Source organism: Budorcas taxicolor, chromosome 13 (genome assembly GCF_023091745.1).
Source record: "Budorcas taxicolor isolate Tak-1 chromosome 13, Takin1.1, whole genome shotgun sequence".
In the NCBI taxonomy this organism is placed as follows: Eukaryota; Metazoa; Chordata; class Mammalia; order Artiodactyla; family Bovidae; genus Budorcas; species Budorcas taxicolor.
The window spans coordinates 22,812,164-22,833,341 of record NC_068922.1 but is presented as its reverse complement, the minus strand read 5'-3'; the positions used below and the strand labels follow the sequence as shown (position 1 = coordinate 22,833,341).

The window sequence follows — 21,178 nt, the reverse complement described above, 5'->3', positions numbered from 1 at the left end:
TCTCCAGTGGACCACATTCTGTCAGACCTCTCCACCAGGACCCGCCATTGAGTATGGTTTCAGTGTGTCTGCCCTCTGATGCCCTCTTGGAACACCTACCATCTGACTTGGGTTTCTCTTACCTTGGACATGGGATATCTCTTCACGGCTGCTCCAGCAAAGCGCAGCCTCTGCTCCCTACCTTGGACGAGGGGTATCTCCTCACCACCGCTCCTCCTGACCTTGAACGTGGAGTAGCTCCTCTAGGCCCTCCTGCGCCCACGCATCTGGGGAGGCCTTACAAATAGCTGTGAAAAGAAGAGAAGCGAAAAGCAAAGGAGAAAAGGAAAGATATAAGCATCTGAATGCAGAGTTCCAAAGAATAGCAAGAAGAGATAAGAATGCCTTCCTCAGTGATCAATGCCAAGAAATAGAGGAAAACAACAAAATGGGAAAGACTAGAGATCTCTTTGGGAAAATTAGAGATACCAAGGGAACATTTCATGCAAAGATGGGCTCGATAAAGGAAAGATATAGTATGGACCTAACAGAAGCAGAAGATATTAAGAGGTGGCAGGAATACACAGAAGAACTGTACAAAAAAGATCTTCACAAGCCACATAATCACAATGGTATGATCACTCACCTAGAGCTAGACGTCCTGCAATGTGAAGTCAAGTGGGCCTTAGAAAGCATCACTACGAACAAAGCTAGTGGAGGTGATGGAATTCCAGTTGAGCTGTTTCAAATCCTCAGAGATGATGCTGTGAAAGTGCTGCACTCAATATGCCAGCAAATTTGGAAAACTCAGCAGTGGCCACTGGACTGAACAAGATCAGTTTTTATTCCAATCCCAAAGAAAGGCAATGCTAAAGAATGCTCAAACTACCACACAATTGCACTCATCTCACATGCTAGTAAAGTAATGTTCAAAATTCTCCAAGCCAGGCTTCAGCAATACGTGAACCGTGAACTTCCTGATGTTCAAGCTGGTTTTAGAAAAGGCAGAGGAACCAGAGATCAAATGGCCAACATCTGCTTTATCATAGAAAAAGCAAGAGAGTTCCAGTAAAACATCTATTTCTGCTTTATTGACTATGCCAAAGCCTTTGTGTGGATCACATTAAACTGTGGACAATTCTGAAAGAGATGGGAATACCAGACCACCTGACCTGCCTCTTGAGAAACCTGTATGCAGATCAGGAAGCAACAGAACTGGACATGGAACAACAGACTGGTTCCAAATAGGACAAGGAGTACGTCAAGGCTGTATATTGTCACCGTGCTTATTTAACTTATATGCAGAGTACATCATGAGAAACGCTGGACTGGAAGAATCACAAGCTGGATTCAAGATTGCCGGGAGAAATATCAATAACCTCAGATATGCAGATGACACCACCCTTATGGCAGAAAGTGAAGAGGAGCTAAAAAGCCTCTTGATGAAAGTGAAAGAGGAGAGTGAAAAAGTTGGCTTAAAACTCAACATTCAGAAAACGAATCATGGCATCCGGTCCCATCACTTCATGGGAAATAGATGGGGCAACAGTGGAAACAGTGTCAGACTTTATTTTGGGGGGCTCCAAAATCACTGCAGATGGTGACTGCAGCCATGAAATTAAAAGACACTTACTCCTTGGAAGAAAAGTTATGACCAACCTAGATAGCATATTCAAAAGCAGAGACATTACTTTGCCAACAAAGGTCTGTTTAGTCAAGGCTATGGTTTTTCCTGTGGTCGTGTATGGATGTGAGAGTTGGACTGTGAGGAAAGCTGATCGCCAAAGAATTGATGCTTTTGAACTGTGGTGTTGGAGAAGACTCTTGAGAGTCCTTTGGACTGCAAGGAGATCCAACCAGTCCATTGTAAAGGAGATCAGCCCTGGGTGTTCTTTGGAAGGAATGATGCTAAAGCTGAAACTCCAGTACTCTGGCCACTTCATGTGAAGAGTTGACTCATTGGAAAATACTCTGATGGTGGGAGGGATTGGAGGCAGGAGGAAAGGGGACAACAGAGGATGAGATGGCTGGATGGCAATACTGACTCGATGGACGTGAGTTTGAGTGAACTCTGGGAGTTGGTGATGGACAGGGAGGCATGGCGTGCTGCAATTCATGGGGTCGCAAAGAGTTTGACATGACTGAGTGACTGAACTGAAGTGTGAGTGGTATCATATGACATTTGTTATAGTAATTTGTTATTGTTTAATTGAAATATAAGAAACATAATTTTAAAATAGGTGATTATCTGAAAATTCTCTTTATGCCAGCAAAAATGTGTGATGGTCTTCTGAAAAGTTTGAAAATTGCCCATGGCTGATTCATGTCAATGTATGGCAAAAACCACTACAATATTGTAAAGTAATTAGCCTCCAAATAAAATTAACTCATTTTTTTAAAAGTTTGAAAATTCATTACCAGGTTATGGTTTCTTCAAACTGAAAATGATGAAACTAAATGCCAGAAAGCTTATTAAAAACAATACTCATCCTAAACTCTGAGTAATAAGACTTTTGTTGCTCATGTTTTTGTATCAGTTCAGTAGTAAATTTATTAATAGAAAAGGTGAAGATATCAACATTAACAAAGTTAAAGAACAGTCACATTGCTGTTAATAATGTCAAAAACTGTCATGTATTTTTAAATGTCGTCTCTCATGGTTACATGGAAAGAATCTTTTAATTAATTTTGTTAACTTCATTACAGTGTTCTACACTGTATACTTTAGAACTAATGCATAAAGGCCCCAAATCCCCGAGTGTGCATTTCATTTGCCCCCATCCTTCTTAATTTTAAAGACCATCACTGGAATACTGAGTTCATAATAACATTTCCATCTGCCTAATTGAGTAAATGCATCTCATGCAGATTAGCAATAGCTGTTTTATGCTGCCTGTTTTTCATGACCTAATTGCTAATCTGCCCTCAAGTCTTCTGCTTTACTGCTGAGACTGTGTGTGCAGTGTCCTCTGAGGGCTACACCAGAGTTACATGGAGTGGGGTATGGTAGTCTTACTAAAATGGTGTTTTAGAGGGGGGAAGTCTGAAAAGGGTAATGAAAATAAATATGTATCTTTCTTTTAGGAAGTCTTTATGGGAAAAAATGTGATCTATTTGGAAATTTTTGAGCATTTTCTTTACTACAAGCTTGTAATCAACTTTATGTTTTTGCTGTAAATAAATTGAATATGTATTGATATAAGGTTTTTTTCAGTGTTAATATTTTATACATTCTGAGTTTTCATCGAAGTTAATAGATGTGAGTTCTGAGTACTATAATGAAAACCCATATTGTGAATGGAAAAAAAATGAGTAATTCTATAAAGAAATTGATTGAAAGGTTAAAATTTAGACAAAGAGGGGATCAACAGTAGAAGGAAAACTCAATATTTCCCTTTTTTTCCCTCTGTACTTATATGAGTTAAGAACAAAAGCAAAATCAAGTAATCAAAATCCTTCTTTTCTAAGAAGTATTTTTTTAATCTGAAGAAACAATGCTTCCAGACATTATGTTTTCCTTCTGGCTTTGTGGTCCCCACCCCATACCCCAGTGATGGGCCCAAGTAGAGTTGTCAAGGGGACAGTAAGAACATGGTAGAATTTGCCTCTTTAGGGTGGCAAGACAGGAAAGCATTCACCTTCCCTAAGGTAATGGAAGACAAATTTCTATAGAAAACTCAGGCTCATGAGGAAAGAAGATGCTAGTGCTGATTTTTAAGTTGATTCAGGGACTGGGGAGAAGAGGACAAAGGAGACAGGGCAGATGTAATCCCAATGGGTTAGAGCATTTTTCCTTTGATGATATAGGATGCTCATGGATGGGAGATTCCTCTCTGAGATAACTTATGAAAAGGTAACATAACAAATCACTAACTCCAGTACATTTGGAAACATGACCAAATAAAAACTCTATACCTTATGTAATATTCTGTTTTATGTATATACCACATTTTGTTTATCCATTCATTTGTCATTAAACACTTGGGTTGCTTCCAATTTTTAGCTATTGTGAATAATTCTGGTGTGAACTTGGGTGAACAAATATCTCTTTGAGCCCCTGGTTTCACTTCTTTTGGATATGTATCCAGAAGTGGAATTGCTGGATCATATGACAATTAAAAGACGCTTACTCCTTGGAAGAAAAGTTATGACCAACCTAGATAGCATATTCAAAAGCAGAGACATTTCTTTGCCGACTAAGGTCCATCTAGTCAAGGCTATGGTTTTTCCTGTGGTCATGTATGGATGTGAAAGTTGGACTGTGAAGAAGGCTGAGCGCCGAAGAATTGATGCTTTTGAACTGTGGTGTTGGAGAAGACTCTTGAGAGTCCCTTGGACTGCAAGGAGATTCAACCAGTCCATTCTGCAGGAGATCAACCCTGGGATTTCTTTGGAAGGAATGATGCTGAAGCTGAAACTCCAGTACTTTGGCCACCTCATGCGAAGAGCTGACTCATTGGAAAAGACTCTGATGCTGGGAGGGATTGGGGGCAGGAGGAGAAGGGGATGACAAAGGATGAGATGGCTGGATAGCATCACGGGCTCAATGGACGTGAATCTGAGTGAACTCCGGGAGTTGGTGATGGACAGGGAGGCATGGCGTGCTGCGATTCATGGGGTCACAAAGAGTCAAACACGACTGAGCAACTGAACTGAACTGGTGACAATTCTATCTTTACTTTTTTTAGGAGCTGCTGTACTATTTTCCATAGCACTGTACAATTTTACTTTCTTACCAACAGTGTACAAAGTTCCAGTTTCTCTGTATCCTTGCCAGTGGTTTTTATTTTCTGGTGTGTGTGTTTCTTGTAGCCAGTTACTTTCTGGTTGGGCTGTGTATGTTTGTTTCTTGTAGCCATCCTAATAAGTGTTTGGAGAAATGACTATTCAAGTCCTGTACCCAATTTTGAATCAGATTGTTTGTTGAGTTTTAGGAGTTTTCTGTATATTCAGTATATAATCCCTTATCAGATATATGATTTACAAATATTTTCTCTCATTATATGGGTTGCCTTTTTACTCTATTGATATCTTTTGATACACAAAATTTTAAAATTTTCATGAAGTCTAATTCTATTTTCTTTCATTGCTGTGCCTTTGGTGTCATATTAAAGAAATCAGAGTTTTAGATCTTACACTTAGGTCATTGATCCATTTTGAGTTATATTTTTATACCTTTAAATTAGCCTCATGTCATTTAAGTTACTAATTTGCTTCTACAGTATCAGGGTTTTTTTTAAGTCACCATTTGAAAAGTTTGGATATACACAGGTACTGATGCAGTATAGGATAAAATATGGTACTCAGTACCATGTAATTTCTAGATATGGTAACAACCTTTTAAAGTAGAACTGTTCCCATAATACTGTATTCTTAATACACTTTTTATTTTTTGGCCATTTTTTTCTAGTAGGCTGCTTATCCTGTCAGGTGAGATCTCTTTATGTATTCTATATATGCATATCTTCTGTTTGTACTCTGAATTGTAGATTATCTTTCCAAATCTGTTCTCTCTTGATTTGTTTATTCTGTCTTTTATCTTTGTAGCATCTGGGTTTTCGGCCTTCAGTTCAGTTCAGTTCAGTCGCTCAGTTGTGTCCGACTCTTTGCAACCCCATGAATCGCAGCACGCCAGGCCTCCCTGTCCATCACCATCACCCGGAGTTCACTCAGACTCACGTCCATCGAGTCTGTGATGCCATCTAGCCATCTCATCCTGGGTCATCCCCTTCTCCTCCTGCCCCCAATCCCTCCCAGCATCAGAGTCTTTTCCAATGAGTCAACTCTTCACATGAGGTGGCCAAAGTACTGGAGCTTCAGCTTCAGCATCATTCCTTCCAAAGAAATCCCAGGGTTGATCTCCTGCAGAATGGACTGGTTGGATCTCCTTGCAGTCCAAGGGACTCTCAAGAGTCTTCTCCAACACCACAGTTCAAAAGCATCAATTCTTTGGTGTTCAGCCTTCTTCACAGTCCAACTTTCACATCCATACATGACCACAGGAAAAACCATAGCCTTGACTAGATGGACCTTAGTCGGCAAAGTAATGTCTCTGCTTTTGAATATGCTATCTAGGTTGGTCATAACTTTTCTTCCAAGGAGTAAGCGTCTTTTAATTTCATGGCTGCAGTCACCATCTGCAGTGATTTTGGAGCCCCCCAAAATAAAGTCTGACACTGTTTCTACTGTTTCCCCATCTATTTGCCATGAAGTGATGGGACCAGATGCCATGATCTTCGTTTTCTGAATGTTGAGCTTTAAGCCAACTTTTTTACTCTCCTCTTTCACTTTCATCAAGAGGCTTTTTAGCTCCTCTTCACTTTCTGCCATAAGGGTGGTGTCATCTGCATATTCGGTCTTAGTTAAGATTTATGCTTCCTTTAAATAGTATAGTTAGTTTTTAGGTTTCTTTTTCAATATTTTCATTGTTTTGGTTTTTAAATTTAAGTCTCTTATGCAACTGTGATTTATTTTTGGTATACATGGTAAGATTGTGTCCACTTTTCTTTCAAATGGATATTCATTTGTGCCAGCAACATTTATTAAATCCTTCTTCCACTGAACTGAAATATTTATGAATTCTCTAATCTGTTCTAGGAATTTGTCTCTTCATATGCCAACATCATATTAATTTTATTATGTTGGTATTATAGTGTATGTAAACACATACACATACACCGGATGGGGAAGATGTGGTTCTCAGGATGGATGAGTTTGACAGTGACTAAGAGTAGACTTGCTTCTCAGTGTCAATGCTAATCAAAAAGGGATTTAATGAAGAGGCTAGTTGATAAACTGATAATCATCTATTGATAACTACCCTTGATGCTTCCAGATTATATTTTGCATTTGTAAAATATTGAAAAGACGGATGTATACCCTTATGAGCTAGTTTTCTGCCAAGTAATGTGTTGCTGCTGCTGCTAAGTCGCTTTAGTCGTGTCCGACTCTGTGCGACCCCATAGACGGCAGCCCACCAGGCTCCCTCGCCCCTAGGATTCTCCAGGCAAGAACACTGGAGTGGGTTGCCATTTCCTTCTCCAATGCAGGAAAGTGAAAAGTGAAAGTGAAGTTGCTCAGTCATGTCCGACTCTTAGTGACCCCATGGACTGCAGCCTACCAGGCTCCTCCATCCATGGGATTTTCCAGGCAAGAGTACTGGAGTGGTAGGGTATATAAAATTTTCCTCACATCAACTTTGAGGTTAGATTTAACTCCCTTTTACAGAATGAAAATGGACACTTGTTCTAAGGGTTAAGTTACTTGCCCTGTAGTATGCAGCTCTTAGGTAGTAAAGGTAGGATTAAAATACTAATGCCCAGGCCCTTTGCACTATGGCTAAATGAAATGTTTCGTGAACAATACTTTGAAAACTAAAGATACACACAAATTGATATGGGGATTATATAATAATCATCTGTCATCAACATCTATGAGTTTTATTTTAAAACAATGGCATGGATAATGCACAATAAAACTTAAAGCTGATATAAGTAAAGCAATTGTATTTTTATGAAAGAGCAATATATATATTCTTTCAAGATAAGGTCTATGAATAAAATTTCAGTTCTTTTTATTTTTATTTTTAATTGGTGCTTTTAACCTTTTTTTTTAGAACAGAAGAAAGTTAAAATAAAAAAACCAAAACCTGAATTTCCTGTATATACGCCTTTAGAAAGTACATATATTCAATCTTATGATCATGGAACTTCTATAGAAGAAATTGAGGAGCAAATGGATGACTGGTTAGAAAATAGGAACAGAACACAGAAAAAACAGGTAAATTTAAAATATATATATATTTGTTTGTCTGTGTCGGGTCTTAGTTGCGGCTTGTGGGATCTTTAGCCACGGCATGAGAACTCTTAGTTGTGGCATGTGGGATCTAGTTCCTTGACCGTGGATCCAATCCAGGCCACCTGCTTTGGGAGCATGAAGTCTGAGCCACTGGATCACCAGGGAATTCCACAAACAGGTAAGTTTTTTGAATTTTGCTTTGAGTAAAACACATACTGAAAAGTACATAAAATATATTAATAGATATAGAGCTCAGTCAACTGTCTCATGGCAAACCAAGTTAAAACCTTTGTACACTAGTGTATTAAGTCACAGGGTCAACAAGTAAATAATTCATATATATATATATTTTTTTTTCTTTTTTTAAACATCTGTATCAATTTCTAGCTCAGCAGCAGGATTGAAAACTTCAGTTACTTTACATTCTTGTCAACACTGGGTCAAGTCCACCACAGTAAGTGTAGTTAACATCAATCACTGTACATGTTTACAAAATTTTTTGGGTAACCTTTTAAGATTTACTCTCCTAGCAGCTTTAAGATATGCAGTTCACCATTATTAAGTATAATCAGTGTGCCACTGCGTCCCTATAACTGACTTCCCGTCCCTATGACTGACCCTTTCATCCAGTTCACCTGCTCCTCACTGCCACAGCCCTACCTCTTTTAAAAACCAGTCTGTTCTCATTTTCTTAAGCTTATTAGTTTTGGGGGGGGTTGTTTGTTTTTGTTCAGATTCTTCTAGAAAAGTGAGATCATGTGGTATTTGTCTTTCTCCATATGATTTATTTTACATAGTATAATGCTGTTAAGGTCCATCCATGTTGTCACAAATGGCAAGATTCCCTTATTTTTATGGCTGCATAATATTCCTGTGTGTGTCTGTGTGTGTGTGTGTCACATTTTCTATATCCATTCAACCATCAGTGGACACTTAAGTTCTTTCCATATCTTGGCTATTGTAAATAGTCTACAACAAACATTGAGGTGCATATATCTTTTCAGATTAGTGTTTTCATTTTCTTCAGATAAACACCCAGAAGTGGAACTTCTAGATCATTTGGTAGTTCTATTTTTAATTTTTAGAGGAAACTCTGTACTGTTTTCCACAGTGGGTTGGACCAATATACATTTCCACCAACAGTGCACAAGCTTTCCCTTTTCTTCATATCCCTGCCAACGCTTGTTATTTCTTGTATTTTTTATAATAGCCATTCTGACTAGTGAGAGATGATATCGTGGTTTTGATTTGTATTTCCTTATTGATTAGTGATGTTGAGCATCTTTTCATGTGTTGAGTATGATGTTAGCTTTGGGCTTGTCACATGTGGCCTTTATTGTGTTTTGGTGCATTCCCTCTATACACAACTTTGTTGAGAGTTTTTACCAAAAATGAAAGTTTTTGTCCAGTTCTATCATTTACATCTATTCAGATGATCTTATGCTTAATCATCATACATTTGTGATGTTTGTTTTCTTCTTGTAATTGATTTCTAATGTCACTACCAATGTAGTAGGAAAAGAATATGATTTGATTTCAGTCTTAAATAAATTTAAGAGTTGTTTTGTGGGCTAACATATGATCTGTTGTGGAGATCCATGTGTACGTGAGAAGAATGCGTATCTGCTGCTTTTTGATGGAATGTATTACATTCTTGTCTGTATTGCATTGCTGTCTGCTTATCCCTTTATTTTTTTTTAATATTTATAGATTTAGGTGCTCAGATTGACTTTTTTTTTAATTCATAATATGCCCTTAAAAATCCCTCCAAATTCATAATATGCTCTTAAAAATCCCTCCAAGTGTTTGAGTGTATCAGTAGATTTTCTTTTTATCACTGACTAATAATCATTTATATTGAATAATAATCCAGGACAGGGAAGACTGGCTTGCTGCAGTCCCTGGGGTTGCAAAGAGTTGGACACGACTGAGTGACTGGACTGAACTGAACTGAATAATCCATAGTGGGTTAGTTTGCATGATCTAACATGTTATTTCTATAGGAACATATAGTACACACTCTATTTGAGATTTATCCATGTTCATGTTTCTACAGTTTTCTCTTTTTAGTGCTGAGTAATAGTCTAGTGTACGGGCACACTACAGTTTTTAAAATTTATTTATTAGTTGATGGAAATTTTATTTGTTTCTGGCCATTATAAATAAGTCTTCTATGAAGATTTATTGTGTACATGTTTGTGTGGAGTTATGCCTTCATTTCCCTTGGATAAATGCCATGTAGTAAACTGAAGTTGCCAAACTGTGTTCCAGAGAGGTGGTAAATTTTACACTCCCACCACTGATGTGTAAGTGTTGCAGTGGCTCCACGTTTCGGCCACCTTTGGTGTTAGTGGTGTTTTTAATTTTAGCCATTCTAGTTGATGTGCAGGACTATCTCATTGTGATTCTCATTTTCAATTCTCTAATGGTTAATAATGCTGAACATCTTTTTATCTGTTTATTTGCCATTAGAATATCTTCTTTTATGAGGTGTCTCTTCAGATCTGCAGCCCATGATTGTCTTATGATTGAGTTTAAAGTTCTCTATCTATATATAAAACACTTTTGTCACCTATGTATTTTGCAGATATCTTCTTGTTTATAACTTGCTTTTTATTTTAGTAATAGTGTCTTTTGAAGAGCAAAAGTCTTAAATTCAGATGTTCAGTTTATTAAATGTTTTCCTTTGTACTAGTTTATTTTACTGTCCTAATTAAGAAATCTGTAGGGCTTCCGTGATGGCTCAGGCAGTGAAGAATCAGCCTGCAACGCAGGAGACCCGGGTTTCAGTCCCTGGGTCGTGAAGATCCCCTGGAGAAGGAAATTGCAGCCCGCTCAGTATTCTTGCCTGAGAAATCCCATGGACAGAAGAGAAGGGCCTGGCAGCCTACAATGCATGGAGTCACAAAAGACTTGGACACGACTTAGCAACTAAACAGCAACAACAACAGAATAAGAAATCTTTACCAAACCCAAAATTAGGGTTTCTTCCATGTTTCCATTTAGAAGTTTCACTACTTTAGCTCTTACTTTAGGTCTGTGAGATTTCAAGTTAATTTTTGTATATAGTGTGAGATGCGCATTCAGGTGTGTACACACACACAGACACACACATATTTATTTATATTTTGCTGTTTAGCTACCCATTCTTCTAGCCCTATTTGTTTAAAAGATTGTCCTTTTTGAATTCAGTTGCCATGAGACCTTTGTTGAAAATATTATAATTGACCATATATGTGTTAGTTTATTACTGGGCTCTCTCTTCTGTTAATCTGTATATCTATATTTATACCAGTACAATTTGTATTGATAATAAGCTATGTAATAAGCCTTGAAATCAGAAAGTAGAAATCCTCCAACTGTTTTCTTCTTTTCAAGATAGTATTGACTAGTTATTTGCATTTCTTTATAATAAATTTAGATTCAAGTTGTCAGTTTGTACAAAAGATTCTGTTGGAATTTATATTGCAGTTGAATTGATCTATAGATAAATTTGGGGAGAATCTGACATCATAAAAATATTGAGTCTTTTGCTCCACATGGTATATAACTCTTATCTGCATCTTCTTTAATTTCTCTTAAGAACATATTTGGTCAAATTTATCCCTAAATATTTCATATTTTATACTATTCCAAATTATATTTTTAATTTCAGTTTCTGATGTGAGTATATGGAAATACTATTATTTTTTGTATGTTAACCTTTTATCCTATAACTTTGCTACACTTAATTATTAGTCATAGTAGCTTTCATGTGGGATAGGTCTATAATTTTAGTATTTTTTTGTGCTTTTCATATCAGGTTGATAGTGGCTTCATAGAATGCATTGGGAACTGTTCCTTTTTTCTACAAGCGTTTGTGTGGAATTGCATCAGTTTTTTTGTTTAGGTAGCTTTGGCAGTTTGTGTCTTTGAACAGGTTTGATTATTTCACCTAAGTTGTTGAATATACTGGCATAAGTTTTTTATAATATTACTTTATTATCATTTTAATATCTGTAGTGATATCTTTAGTTTATCATATTGGCCATTTGTGTCCTCTGTTTTATTTTTGGCCAGGGTCTCTAGAAGTATATCCATTTTACTGATTTTTCTTCAGAAATCAGCTTTTGGTTTCATTGATTTTCTGCTATTAATTTTTTCTTCTACTTACTTGAGGTTTAATTTACTCTTTTTCTAGTTTCTTAAGGTGGATGCTAGGTCATCGATTGGAGAACTTCCTTCTTAGTATTAATAGTGTAAGTTTTTTTTGAACACTGGATTATTTAAATGTAGAGCTTTTTAGTTTGTAGTTTTAATATATTTATATATTTGTAGTTTAGCTGTATCCCACAAATTTTGATGGCATGTATTCATTTCATTCAATTCAAAACAGTCTAATTTTCCTTGTGAATTCCTCTTTGACTCATGTTTATTTTCCTCAAAGATAGGTGTTTTGCAGGTATCTTTCTGTTACTACCTTCAGTTTATATAAATTTTTTTATTATTTAAATTTACAGTTTTAGAAATTTGGAATGTTCATTTAATTCATTTATGTTTAGTATAATTATAATTACTAATACTTTGAGATTCAAATTTATCATCTTCAGGTTCACTTTCACCTTGTCCCTCTTTATCTGTTTCCTCTCTTGCTTTCTTTTGGATTAATTTTTAATTTTCATTTCTCTCTTGGTGTCATACCCTCTTTTGTTCTTCCTTTTGTGAATAATATACAGTATTCAGTATGCATCTTAGTACAGTCTTGCATGAGTCCCTATTGATACTTCTCAGACAATAAAATGATCTTTGACCCTTTACTTCATCTGTTTTATATCCTGTATTTTGTGTTTTGTGTTTTGTTCCCCAAAATTTGTATGTAAAGCCCTAACTCCTAATACCTGAGAAAGTGACATTTGTAAATAAGGTCACTGCATATGTAAGTAGTTAAAAAGAAGTCATACAGGAGCTTTTTGTGTATAGATCTGTGTGATAAAACATTTCATTTCCTGAAGTCCTTTGTTTCAAAGCTGTGTTATCTTTTCATTAGAATTTTTACCTATTGTTTCTTTGAACTGACCATAGAAATGGGCACACATTATACTTTCAGTAGATACTTGGTGAATTGATCAAGTGTCCAAAGTAATTTACCATGGTCACTTCTGCTGCGAGACCATAATAATAGGGAGAGTGGGAGACAAAATACTGGATTCTTAAATTTGAAGACCTAAGTTCTAGTTTTAGCATCACTGTTTATTACCTATATCATATGGATTTTCATTTTCTTATTACTTAACACCATACAAAAAGTGTGAAATTATCTTTCTACCTTAGAGATAAAAGTATATATGTTAAAACATTTTGTAAACCGAGAAACCCCAAAACAAAAAGTTTTCCTTTTATTCCATCCTTCTTTTGGATCTTCCTGTCATTTTCAAAGTTTTCATCTACATTAAAATTTTTCTTTTGTCCTTTTATTAGTGGAAAACAAATGAAGAGAAAGATATGTCCTAGTTGACCTCTATGTTGTTTGTATTAAGAAAGTTAACTTTGTTCAAGAGCTTCTCTGATTATCTCCGTAACTTGTTTTTGTTTTGTCTAGTATATATTCAGAGTAGTTTTAAGTACTGTGTCTGTAAGCTCTCAAAAAATATTGCTTTTAAATCATGTAATGGAGAGAGGATTTTATCATTATCATCATCTTCCTTTACACCTTATGTCAGATATTGTCCCGTGTTCTACTGTACATCAAGTTTCTCATTTAACTCTCAGAAGAACCCTAAGTTAGTAATATTTTTTCCATCTGGAAGGAATGTCTGATTATCAGGAAGACTGTACTATATTTAGTTCAGTCATAGGGAACTGCTGTTTTTTAAGGAAAAAACATTCATTATCAGGAATTTTAGATGGCTCAACCAGTGTAAGTAAATAGGCATTAATCCATCTATGGAATTTCTTAGCCTTTTTAAGCTCTTGAAAGGGTTAAACCCAGGTAATTTCTCCCAGAATTTGCCATAGCTTTCATTAGTGGCAGTGCCAATAGCACTCTGAAGCAATAAGTGAAAGATGACAAATATTCAGAGTAGGAATATTGGATGAAAAGTGAAATGTAAAAGTTATTTCTGATTATAATTGTCTGACATAACTTTGTCATAGTCATTTTTTAAAAATTTCTTTAACAATGTAGTTAAATATTTTTAAGTCCAATAGGAGATGTCCCAGGTGGCTCAGTGAATAAAGAATCTGCCTTCAATGCAGAAAATGTGGGTTCAATCCCTGGGTCAGGAAGATCCTCTGGAGGAGGAAATGGCAATCCACTCCAATATTCTTGCCTGGAGAATCCCATGGACAAAAGAGCCTGGCGGGCCAGCATCTGTGGGGTCATAAAGAGTCTGACACGATTGAAGATACTGAGCATGCATGATGGAATATTGGATGAAAAAACAAATGTAGTTAGTGCTGATGATAATTGCCTGACATAAGTTGGTGATAGTCATTTTTTAACATTTCTGAAACAGCATAGTTAAATATTTTTAAGTCCAATAGTAGATGTCAGACATTTTTTATGTGAAAACAATCATTCATGTATATGATTTTTAGAAGTGAGGTTTTAATGAGGCAAAATAATTTCCCACTGTAAATATTATAACAAATAAACTCTTCTAAAATAGTTTCTTCTTCATCTCCCTGGTGACCTAGTGGTAATGTTCTGCAGTGTTTTATGTAGGAGACCTGCGTTTCATTCCTGTTCTCGTTATCTCTCTCCCTGGGGCTGCAATGAATAAAATAAGAAATAAAATCACTATCCTCCATCCTTATTGCCATGGGCTGTACCTTGTCAGATTTCATAAGCTAAGCTAGATGGGGCCTGGTTAGTACTAGAATGGAAGACCTCAAAACAAAGTCTGTGGAACACCCATCTTCTATGTAGCCACTATTTCATCTTCCTTGAACCCTTGTCTTAAAGTCATTATTGTACTTTTGTCTTTACTATTTGATTGATTTATTTGCTCTAGGGGGGAAAAGAAAGGTCTTTAAAGTAAATGCATTTCTAGTCATTTAAGTCAATGCATTTATTTATTTACCCTTTTCAAACTTGAAAGACTAATTCAAAAGGTATTTGGCTGTATTCTTGGAAAAGACAGTATTCCAACTAGCGTTGTGTTTTATTGTCTAAAAGTTTGTTTGCTCAGGGACTTCTCATTTTATTTACCTCTGGCAAGTATTCTGTTTCTATTTGTCTTAAGAGATAGTGTTATCCTTGTTATATAAATAATATACAACACATGGTATTATTTTTAAAACACATATAATGTAACTTTGTGAAGATTTAAAACTTAGAATTGTTTCCTTAAAACCTAGATTACCTACATAGCCTAACTTTAAATTTTAATTTTAAAAAATTCAAATGCTAGTAGTTTAAATTAATTAGGTCTTTGTGTATGTGTATATATAAAATATGATGCCTGTAATTCAGTTAAAAATGCAGTGATGTTTTAACCATGAATAAACCCAATCTGCCTATTGCTATTGCATCCAAAACACACCCAAACACACCTTTCATGATTACAGATGGTACATGTGCATGCATGTACCCACACACAAACACATGTGCATACCTAAGTTCTCTAACACACTAGTTTTCTTTCTTTCTCTTCCTTCCTTCCATTTTTCCTTCCTTCCTTCCTCCATCCTTCCTTCCCTTCCCTCTTTCCTTCCTAATGACATTTTACACAGAACCCCAATATATGAAAGACAAATACAGAAGGATGAGAGCTTCTCTGGTTAATGTCAAAATGAGGGAGGCTAGATCCCCATCCACCTAGCCTCTTCCTCATGGCATAAGGCAAGACTCCTCGGATAAACCTGAACGTTGTAAGAAACATGGCTGCGCTGCCCTCCTCAGTTTCACATTCTTCCATTATACACAGAAATTTAATGTTTTGAAAGAGTTATGGGGAGTACAGAAAAATGAGTAAAAAACAGAAATAAAATCAGGTTATTTTGAGAAAAGAGACACTTGAATAGAGAGAATAGGTGTGTGAATGTAAAAAAGAGAAAGTCATTTAATTGATAAAGGACATATATATCTTTATCAAGGAAACAACTTCCAGAATGTTCCTATTTTAAAAGGTTGATGGCTGCTGAAGCATGGGCCTGAAAAGTATTCAGCAATGATTTGGTGTTTTCTTATTCTACCATTATGCCAAATCCTCTTCATTTCTGTTTAGAATGACTCCAAACCAAAACTAAACCCCCAGAGTCATAGCAGTCAGTACAAGAGGGATGGCATATTTTCTTTATGAAATACAATGCATTTTATGTTAAGGAAGTATTCCAGAGTTTATCTAATGTATATTTTAGTACCATTTAAGATAACAGTCCCTATATGTCATGAATGATATTTCAGAAAGTAATTTTAAAAATATTTTATACTGTTACTCATTTTAAAATAGCCATCTTCATAAAAATTTTTTAGAATACCCCACGGGAGTATTCTCTACGGGAGTGGTAGGTTGATAATTTTTTTTTTAATCGACTCTTTGGAGAGGAAAAAGAAGCCTCTATTTTAATATTTGCCAAATTAAGTGGTAATCTACTCCCATCATGGCTGATTTGTAATTGTCAATAAGAAGGCACTGAAAGTGGAGTTTGAAGAGATGTGCAGTAGTGATGTTACCATTTTGTAATACTCCCATCATGTAGATAAACTTGATGTGTATATCCTCAAGGGCATAGATGATAAAATATAGTAAAATAATTAGGAAGCAATGAATCTTGACTATTACCTTTTTAGTATAATTTAATTATTCATTTGCATTGATCACCAAGAAGGCTTTCTAATCCCTCCTTGCTATTCTTTGAAACTCTCCATTCAAATGGGTATATCTTTCCTTTTCTCCTTCGCCTTTCAGTTATTTGTAAGCCCTCGTCAGACAACCATTTTGTCTTTTTGCATTTCTTTTTCTTGGGGATAGTCTTGATCCCTACCTGCTGTACATTGTCACAAACATCTGTCCATAGCTCTTCAGGCCATCTGTCTATCCGATCTAATCCCTTGAATCTATTTGTCACCTCCACTGTATAATCGTAAGGGATTTGATTTAGATCATACCTGAATGGTCTAGTGGTTTTCCCTATTTTCTTTAAGTCTGAATTTGGCAATAAGGAAATCATGATCTGAGCCACAGTCAGCTCCCAGTCTTGTTTTTCCTGACTATATAGAGCGTCTCCATTTTTGGCTGTGAAGAATATAACCAATCTGATTTCAGTATTAACCATCTGGTGATGTCCATTTGTAGAGTCTTTTCTTGTGTTGTTGGAAGAGAAATGGTATGGACCTAACAGAAGCAGAAGATATTAAGAAGAGGTGGCAAGAATACACAGAACTATACAAAAAAGATCTTCATGACCCAGATAATCACAATGGTGTGATCACTCACCTAGAGCCAGAATTCCTGGAGTCCAAAGTCAAGTGGGCCTTAGGAAGCATCACTATGAACAAAGCTAGTGGAGGTGATGGAATTCCAGTTGAGCTGTTTCAAATCCTGAAAGATGATGCTGTGAAAGTGCTGTACTCAATATGCCAGCAAATTTAGAAAACTCAGCAGTGGCCACAGGACTGGAAAAGGTCAGTCTTCATTCCAATCCCAAAGAAAGGCAATGCCAAAGAATGCTCGAACTACTGCACAATTACACTCAACTCACGCTCTAGCAAAGTAATGCTCAAAATTCTCCAAGCCAGGCTTCAGCAATACGTGAACTATGAACTTCCAGATGTTCAAGCTGGATTTAGAAAAGGCAGAGGATCCGGAGATCAAATTGCCAACATCTGTTGGATCATCAAAAAAGTGAGAGTGTTCCAGAGAAACATCTATTTCTGCTTTATTGACTATGCCAAAGCCTTTGACTGTGTGGATCACAACAAACTGTGGAAAATTCTGAAAGAGATGGGAATACCGGACCACATGACCTGACCTATATTCAGGTCAGGAAGCAACAGTTAGAACTGGACATGGAACAACAGACTGGTTCCAAATAGGGAAAGGAGTACATCAAGGCTGTATATTGTCACCCTGCTTATTTAACTTCTATGCAGAGTACATCATGTGAAATGCAGGACTGGATGAAGCACATGCTCAAATCAAGATTGCAGGGAGAAATATCAATAACCTCAGATATGCAGATGACACCACCCTTATGGCAGAAAGTGAAGAACTAAAGAGCCTCTTGATAAAGATGAAAGAGGAGAGTGAAAAAGTTGGCTTAAAGCTCAACATTCAGTAAATGAAGATCATGGCATCTGGTCCCATCACTTATGGGAAATAGATGGGGCAACAGTGGAAACAGTGTCAGACTTTATTTTTCTGGGCTCCAAAATCACTGCAGATGGTGACTGCAGCCATGAAATTAAAAGACGCTTACTCTTTGAAAGGAAAGTTGTGACCAACCTAGACAGCATATTAAAAAGCAGAAACATTACTTTGCCAACAAAGGCCCATCTAGTCAAAGCTATGGTTTTTCCAGTAGTCATGTATGGATGTGAGAGTTGGACCATAAAGAAGGATGAGTGCTGAAGAATTGATGCTTTTGAACTGTGGTGTTGTAGAAGACTCTTGACAGTCCCTTGGACAGCGAGGAAATCAAACCAGTCCATCCTAAAGGAAATCAGTTCTGAATATTCATTGGAAGGACTGATGCTGAAGCTGAAACTCCAATATTTTGGTCACCTGATGTGAAGAACTGACTCATTTGAAAACACCCTGATGCTGGGAAAGACTGGAGGTGGGAGGAGAAGGGGATGACAGAGAATGAGATGGTTGGAGGGCATCACCAACTCAGTGGACATGAGTTTGAGTAAGCTCTGGGAGTTGGTGATGGACAGGGAAGCCTGACGTGCTACAGTGATGGAGTTGCAAAGAGTTGGACACGACTGAGTGACTGAACTTAAAAATTCGTTTATATAATTTAAATTTTTATGCTGGATGTGTTTAACAGCCAGCTCACACAGTTCCTAAAACTTTGGCAGCTGGCTCTCAGAAACTGGTGTAAGTGGGCTCCAGCATACCACTGACCTTGGGGGAACTCCATTTCTCTACCTTTTATTGTATGTCTGGTTTAGCCATCCTTCATGTCTCCAAGATTCAGGGTAGTTATGCAGAATATTTTGCTATGGGCATCTAAGGGATATTTAGAGACTATAAATATCATCCTGTTTTCTGCTTCCTTTTATCAGTTTGTCTATATTAAGGTATCATACTATTCTGCAGTCGTTTAATATCTTCCTGTTACTTGTCTAGCAAGATGACTTTAAACCTATCAAAATGATTATCTTCCCCATGTCTTAACAACAGAACCAAAAGAAATGACCCCTAAGTACCTTGGAGATAATGGTGAGATATTTTTGTTGTACATCTTCACCTACCTAAAACTGCCTAGATTGATCTGTTTTATTGGTAAGAACATGGTTTTCATTTTTAAAAGCTTTTTAATGTAATTAGCTTGATAATAGCTGGAGTCTCCATTGAGAATTCCCAATCTGTTACCCAGCAATTAACTATTTGTAGTCACCATTGATAATAGCAGCTTGCCACTGAATATTTTCATCATTCATTAGCTTACCCGTTAATAAAATTATCTTACATATGCTTTCCAAAGTGTAATATTTTCAAAATAATTTGGCCATGGCATTATTAGATCTAGACTTTCTGCCTTTTTCAAAAGATAAATTTTAACTTTACCTTTGATTAGAAAATCATATATTTTGCTGAGTTGGCCTTTTGTATTAAAGCTGTTTATCACTTAAGCTTCAAAAGAAAACTTCATAAACACTGTCCCTGACTATTGTAGACTGGCAGAAAAGAAACCCCAATAAATGAATTAGTACATGATGCTATTAAAAGTACATTTCAAAGTTCTCTTGATCATCATGATGGAAAATGGCCAGTAGATTTGAAACCACAAAAAACCTAAGGTATTTGTTCACTATTTATGTGTCTGGTATTGTTAATTTATTAAAATTTATTTTAAATCTATTAAAATCACTTTTACAAATATTAAGCACCTATATTTTGTGACATTCTTTTAGAGGTTTAACTTGTTTGATAACACTAGAGTACCAAAGATGTCAAACCCTCAGTATTTTTCAAAGACATTTCTGACTTTAAGCCCTTCCCCATCAGGGTCTGTGCGATGTCCACTGTTAGCCATTCTTTCGGACTCTCTTCCTTTCCCACTTGTCTCTCCAAAAAGAGGTTTTCAGTCTGAGATTACCGCTTTGTTGGTTATCTGAGTAACGCCCTCCAGTTCCTTCTGAAGTGAGTCCCACTCGCTTGTCCTGCTGGTTTGGCCAGTGTGGTGTCTGTAGTCTCTGATACAGCAAGAAACCCACTGGCAGCTGCTCGCCTCACAGACTCTGCTCCCCCTCTCTCAGGCTAAGCAGGGGCCTCCCTCCCTCTCTCACGCTTGCCTCCATACAAATATATCGTCACTCCCTTCCAAATCCTGTTACCCCAGGGTGCTGCACAGAATGTCAGAGAACCCACGTACCTATCCACCTTTCCCATTGTTAGATACCCCCCCAAATTATCTTATTCTTTTCTTCAGCTCCCTCATTCACACTCAGATTTTCTTTTCCATCCTCTTTTCACACAAATGGAGCCTAACGGCTTCAGTAAGCACTGAATAGTTCTGAACTAAGACGCATTTATTTAAGAAGTTAAAAAAAAAAAAAAGTATAGCAGATTTTTGTATCCTGCTGTATTAAATTTTTAGTAACTCATCCTGTTATGGAAGTTTTCTCTGAGTGGGAAGAGAGAATGAATATCACAATCTTCCATCTTATAGACTAAGATAAAATGAAGGCTCAAAATAAGAAGCTACTTTTGTTGTAGACTGAAATAGGTACACAAGACTTACGTATCAGTTTGTGTATATCACATTCATGCATATATTCAAGTACATACATGAGCATAGAACAAAGAACACTATGAGAATTACATGAAACAAATACATAAAGGTGGCAACCCATCATAACCCTTCAGTAAAATTAATCTCAATTAGATAATTTTCTAAAAGAATTCATGGTTTTATGGTTAAGGTGGGTGTTTATCAGCATGTTTTATTCTAGTAATACTCTAACACTCTAGTTTCATAGTGTCTTTCAAAGACTATTTCTTTGAGAAAATTTTGTTTGAGCACTCATTTCTTTTGTGATGGCTGTTTGACTTTAACTTATTTATGAAATGACTTTTTAAGAAACTCTCTACAATAGAAATTGTTCACAATCTTTTGTTAAGCCTGAGTACCTTATAATTAATGACTTCTACCACACCACCTGCTCCCTTCTGCTTGAATCTTACCACGTCAATGTTGCTTTGAAATCTGAGAATCCTTTCCTCTTGCTGCCAACTAATATGCTACTTGT

At 36.5% G+C, this 21,178-nt stretch overlaps 1 protein-coding gene across 1 annotated transcript in view; it reads left to right on the top strand.

Annotated features, from left to right (window-relative positions):
* The window catches only part of DNAJC1 (DnaJ heat shock protein family (Hsp40) member C1), a 190,381-nt gene that overhangs the window by 95,367 nt on the left and 73,836 nt on the right, over window positions 1-21,178 (top strand). Inside the window, exon 8 of the mRNA XM_052651016.1 lies at window positions 7,595-7,758. Within this exon, the coding sequence (XP_052506976.1) occupies window positions 7,595-7,758 (164 nt within the window). The remainder of the gene's footprint in view (window positions 1-7,594; window positions 7,759-21,178) is intronic.